The 5,500-nt window shown below is 32.9% G+C and overlaps 1 protein-coding gene across 3 annotated transcripts; it reads right to left on the reverse strand.

Annotated features, from left to right (window-relative positions):
* Nucleotides 1-800: 800 nt before the first annotated feature.
* LOC141848327 (dolichol-phosphate mannose synthase subunit 3-like) lies at nt 801-5,219 on the reverse strand. 3 transcript variants are annotated; one of them, XM_074736367.1, is made up of 5 exons: nt 5,124-5,219; nt 4,877-5,038; nt 3,254-3,388; nt 3,061-3,168; nt 801-1,029 (listed from the first exon to the last, which is right to left on the reverse strand). In XM_074736367.1, the coding sequence occupies exons 2-5, from the start codon at nt 4,976-4,978 to the stop codon at nt 970-972; spliced, it is 405 nt and encodes a 134-aa protein (XP_074592468.1). In that variant the 5' UTR covers nt 4,979-5,038; nt 5,124-5,219; the 3' UTR covers nt 801-969. The 3 variants fall into 3 exon arrangements, with proteins under 3 accessions (XP_074592468.1, XP_074592472.1, XP_074592469.1); XM_074736371.1 differs by lacking the exon at nt 4,877-5,038; XM_074736368.1 differs by lacking the exon at nt 5,124-5,219 and having other exon boundaries at nt 4,819-4,950.
* Nucleotides 5,220-5,500: the final 281 nt, after the last annotated feature.

A 5,500-nucleotide genomic window follows, 5' to 3' on the forward strand; every position in this document is an offset into this window, starting at 1 on the left:
ATTAAACATTTAGATTTCAAAACTCAACTGCAATGAATTTATGAAAAAATTTTCAAATAGATAGTGAATCATAAAACACTGACAGTTAAGTTGGATCGTTATTTTTATTCGTTATTTTTATTTCTCAATTTATTTTTGCCTCGAAGCTCGATTTATATTTTCTTTTAATTTTCAAACATTTTTTATTTTTAGTTTTAAATTAACTAAAGTATATAATTTTAACTTGTAAATATAAATGGAGAAAACCCATCCTGTAATTTCTAATACCATTCTGTTATCTTTAAGACTATAACTTATTTGAGTTTATCTTGTTATATAAATCCAAAAAAAAAGAGAAAATTTTAAAAAGTTTTTAAAAAATAAATTTTATTTTTTAATATTAAATTAAAATGAAGTACATAATTGTAAATTGAGTGCGAAATGGACATTTGCAGTATCTTTATTTCGGTTCTCTCTCATTCTCTCCGTCTTTCACTTTGTTTTCCACTCACTTCTTACCCTTTATCTTCTTGGCAGGTAGAGCGGGTCCCAAAGTAAACAACTTTCTCCCAATAGAGTTGAGAATAAGGTTTGAAGAGAAATACACAACAAAAGTCATTCATGGACGCTAACATTTCTTCCGTGATAAAGAAGTATTCATCTAAATTTCCAAGTCTCGTACTTTTCCAGAGTTTAGCTGAATTATGATACCAAAAACACTTCAAATAGGACAAACTATCTTTTGTGAATTCGAACTTTGAACCAATTACTTTAATTTACTTGAGTTGTAATTTTCTCAGTGATCGTAATTCCAAAGTTCATATCTCATCACAATCATAAAAATTATCGGATTAAAGAAATATCTTATTCACACTCTGCATGACTAGCTTCATAAAGAGTCAAAGAAAGTGGAAATTTTCTCGAGCTGAAGACACGTACCGAGACGAGGGAGGGATTCAACATGAACTGATGAATGACGAAAGACACATTTTAATCAGACCCCACATCTACCCCTCTTCTTATCAAGAACTCCTTGGCTTCTACAATGTCCTGGATTGAAAGAAATTTAAGTACTCATGTTTTCGTATCAAATATAATGTCAATAGTCATAAGAACCAATTTGTTTGCAAGTAAACAAAATTTTCTACAGAATTACAGGCACAAAATAAAATGCTATAAAGGTCATTTATTCTTCAATGATTAGTGGAGTATAGACCAAGAACCCTCATGCAGATCAGAGCGCAACAATTTCGTTCTCAAACATTTTAACATATAGAATCTCAGGCTTTCTAGATCAATTGTGTAAGTTTAATTTAGTATCAGAGATTGTATTGAAGGTAAATTGATGATTGAAATTGGTAAAAAATCAGAAGAAAAGGAGCCAATCAAGAATTGAAGCTGCAATTGCATTCACCTTAATTTTAAACAACGCCAAAGATCAAGAATCATAACATAGATCAGAGTGTAGCAATTTTGTTCTCAAACATTTTAACAATGACCACTCAGTTCTTCAAGAACAATTAGTGCAGGATTAGCATTTAAACATTCAGTCAAGGTAAATTAGTGATTGTAGTTGGTAAATGATCAGAAAAGGCACCAAGAATTGAAGCATTGAAGCTATAGTTACATTCACCTAAATTCTAAAGGAGTTTATATATGCCAAACAATGGTAATCTATCAAGATTCAAAACTGGTATTAAAGGCTTGGCAATTTCAGTAAAGAGAACTTTGCAAAAGAGCTCAGCTATGAAACATATCTAACTTGATTTCAGAGATCAAAACATGATTGAATAATCCGCATAGAACATAGTAAAAGGTAGCAGTTGATTATTTTTTGGCAAATACCTTAAAATTTGGTAGTTCAACAGCAGACTACATATATACATACAGATGAAGATATCATGAACCATTTTCTTTTTAATCGATTTTGTGCTATTTTAATGATAAATGTAGACTAAGCGTTTTTCTTATTCAAAGTTATCTAATGATAGCTTATTACTCAACAATAGTTCATCATTACCAAAATTTGTTATAAGAATGGCATGCTTATCCTATTAGATAAGCTCAATCAATCTTTATTCATATCCAAAATTTCCTAACTAGGTTTGGAATACTCTTTCATTCAAACAGGAGGGCGCTCTCCGCCTCCACCTTAGAGCACTGAAAATAATTTACTATGTTTTTCTCTCACACACAAAAAGCTGATTTGCTACTATATTTCTTGGGGCTGCAACAAGGTTTCCACTCTTTTGTAGATGCTAGTAGGGAGCTTTTCCCTGGCTGTACCTTTGGGTGTAGAACTGGACTACCCTATGTCGGATGGCCAGATTCTCACCTTGGACAAAAACTACTCGCCTCCTAATTCTTTCTCTACCAATTTTTCTTTTTTCTTTTTAAATTCTAAATTATTGATTTGCTAGTCTTTATAAGACAGTTACAGCTAGTTTATCATAAGAGATCTAACAAGAAACACACCAAAGGAAATACAATGAGAATATAGAAAGTTGTATTCATGTAAGAAAGAACTCTTCAAAAATGATATTATGTCTAGTTGCTTGATCAAATCCTTTTGATCTGTGGTACATGTCCACCTTCTAGCTAACATTTTCCTTTTTGCTTCCCTTTAAGCAAGAAATAGATGCCATCTTCAAGTTGAAGTTTTAACTAAATTATTGCATGCAAAATACTAAAATGTTAGTCCTGAGCATAGTTGAAATTATAGCATTTGAAAAAACTAAGACAGTTGAGTTGTACAACTAACACAAGCAAGAATCTACGATGACTTTATGTATCTCAATACCAGATGAAAGATGAGAGAGTTGGATGAATATGTCAAACAGTTCTTGATACCATCAATATTGGAAACTAGTAAACATTGAAGAAAAGACATCCAAGAAAAAGAATCTTCGAGCATGTGAAAGGGAACAAGTGCTTGAGGATCTTGTTTCTAGTAGTACTAAAAAAAAAAGTGGTGAATCATGAAACTTGATTTAGACAGTTTCAAGCAATCAAAGAAGCCATCAAAAATGGGAAAAACTAACAAAAATTAATGTAAACATAGATGTTATAGTCTTAAACAACCTTCTGCAGTAGAACAGCTTCCTGGGGACATGTTGGAAACAGCATCAAACCAATTCCCACCATAAGAAGGCCATAACAGCCTAAAGAGATAATTAGATAAACTGGAAGCTGGAAAGAAGAAAATAAAATTGTTAATGCTTTGTAGAAAAACTCAAACATTTTGGAGAGGAGAAACATATGACAAAAAACTGACTAGCCACATGTAGTGACGAGGAGCTACTGATGTTTCAAGTAAGCTGATCCAAATGGCAGCAACAGCAACCAGCAAAGCCAAGATCTTTAGAATGTGCTTCATTTTCAGCTCAGAACAATTACTTGTAATTGTGATCTTTAAGGAAAGAAAAGTTGTGTAAGCATTTTAATCATGACAATTGTGTCCCTTTCATTTAATTAGAGAGTGCATACACTTTGACGAATTTGTTCTCTAGTATTCTAGAATCAAAGTGAATATGTTGTCCAACAACTAGCACCTAAGCAAACTAAGTATTCCACTTCAGATCAATAATAGCGGGGCAATTGTATTTGATGTCCATTTTTTCTCTTGGAAAATGAGAAAGTCAGGAACCTGCCTATGAGTATTAACATATAGTAAAAGTCAGTTACAGGATTACTGGAGCTTCTTTGGCACCCGCTAAATCCATGACCAAAAATTTCCAGTCATGAATATAGCAACAACCTATTATAGAGCTGTTGAATAGCAGGCATTGCAATCCGACCAAATTATTTAGAGCCAGGCTGGACAAAAGATGTTAAAGATGTAGCGGTTTCCATTTTGAGCTTAACACATCCCAACCCTTAATGAAAGGGCAAATTGCCAAATCTATCACAAACTTTTCATATTTTAACAAATTTATCATGAGTCCTTTCAACATTAACAAATTTATCACATGTTGAATTCTAATAAATTTGTAAAATTGCTAATTCTCAAGTTATTGCTAGTTAATTTATCACATGTCAGCATGCCACATCGTTAATTTATCCACATCCCTTAATCAATTATATCATTTTTATATCTACATAAAATAAACTCCTTACATAGGTTTGTATGGGTTTTTAAGGTGTTTATTTGGTAAAGATATAGAAAATGAAATAAAATGATATAATTGATTGGGTGATGTGAATCTTGAGGTGGATAAATCACTATGGCATGTTGACACATCAACAGCTTGACAGAAATAAACTGTGATAGATTTATTATGAACTTAATAAGTATGTCATAGATTTGTAATTTAAAAGCTCATGATAGTTCATTGAACCAGGTAAAGCTCATGGTAGTTTAGCATTTTATCCTTAAAGAAAAGATCAATGCAAGAAGGGAAATGTGAAAAAGATATATACAACCTACTGTTAACTTATAGCTTTAAGACATAAATAAGTGTTCTGCTATTTCACATATTGCAATGTTATTTTTAAATGCTCAACTGACCAGCTTCTAAAACTTTACTGTTAAAGATCTACATTTAATTCTTTCCCCTTTTTTCTTTGATCTTAAGTCCCTCTGCTTCTGCACGACGTTCCTACCCTTATGAGTATTTTTCTCACAAGTCCAATAAGATTATACTCTAGGTCCACGCATGAATAATGATGATGACTACTAGAAGCCACTATGATGCGAAACCGATAAATCTATAAAACTCAGTCTACATGGTGGATGCCTCAACCCTACTTATGAACTAAGAATTCAAGGTTGAAACGCGTGTTATTCCGTTCTGTTCAACACAACCGTCAAATCTAACACTTGTGTCCTTAACATCTAACCTCCGGGTTCATCTTCTCCTCTATTTTATCTTAACTCTCACAGAACGTATGTCTCAACCTTTTTCATCTTCCCCATCCGATAGTCACTACATTCAAACAAATATTGTTCTGTCATTTCTAGTAGATTGCTGGGCCACATCCCCAGACGAAGAGTAACCATCGCCAGTAGTTCAAATTTCCATATCAGAAAATCAAAAAAGAAATTGGCTTCTACCGAGCTCTGTAGAGGAGACAAGGGATCGGAGTAAGCAGGACAAACGAGAAAAATACGGCAACAAGGAAGTGATAGAAAAGGAGATTCTTACTAGCGATATGAATCGTAGATAGGTTAAGATCCTGAAGATGTTCGTCGTCGTTGATCGCCGTGCGGCGGCGACTAGCACGAGAAGAGGACCAAGGGAATCGAGGGGTGGTTAAAGGCCCGTTCTCCTGTGGTTTGGTAGGGTAATTTTTAAACTACTCCTAACATTTACTAGATTTTCAAAATACGTGAGAAAGTTTGTTTAATATTAAACTACAAGGTAATTTTTAAACTACTCCTAACATTTACTAGATTTTCAAAATACGTGAGAAAGTTTGTTTAATATTAAACTACAGGGTAATTTTTAAACTGCTCCTAACATTTACTAGATTTTCAAAATACGTGAGAAAGTTTGTTTAATATTAAACTACATTTAAAACA

This window comes from Curcuma longa, chromosome 1, assembly GCF_044706935.1.
Source record: "Curcuma longa cultivar G26 ecotype Majalengka, Jawa Barat chromosome 1, ITB_CL_G26_1.1, whole genome shotgun sequence".
Lineage (NCBI taxonomy): Eukaryota > Viridiplantae > Streptophyta > Magnoliopsida > Zingiberales > Zingiberaceae > Curcuma > Curcuma longa.

Bases quoted from the DNA above. Each gene is read 5' to 3' on its own strand.
- LOC141848327 (XM_074736367.1), bottom strand. From the start codon at position 4,978: ATGGTTACTCTTCGTCTGGGGATGTGGCCCAGCAATCTACTAGAAATG. The intron at 3,389-4,876 runs GTTGAGACATAC...CTTTCCTTAAAG, and splicing joins GGATGGGGAAGATGAAAAAG to ATCACAATTACAAGTAATTG. The intron at 1,030-3,060 runs GTTGTTTAAGAC...CTTTCAATCCAG, and splicing joins AAGCTGTTCTACTGCAGAAG to GACATTGTAGAAGCCAAGGA.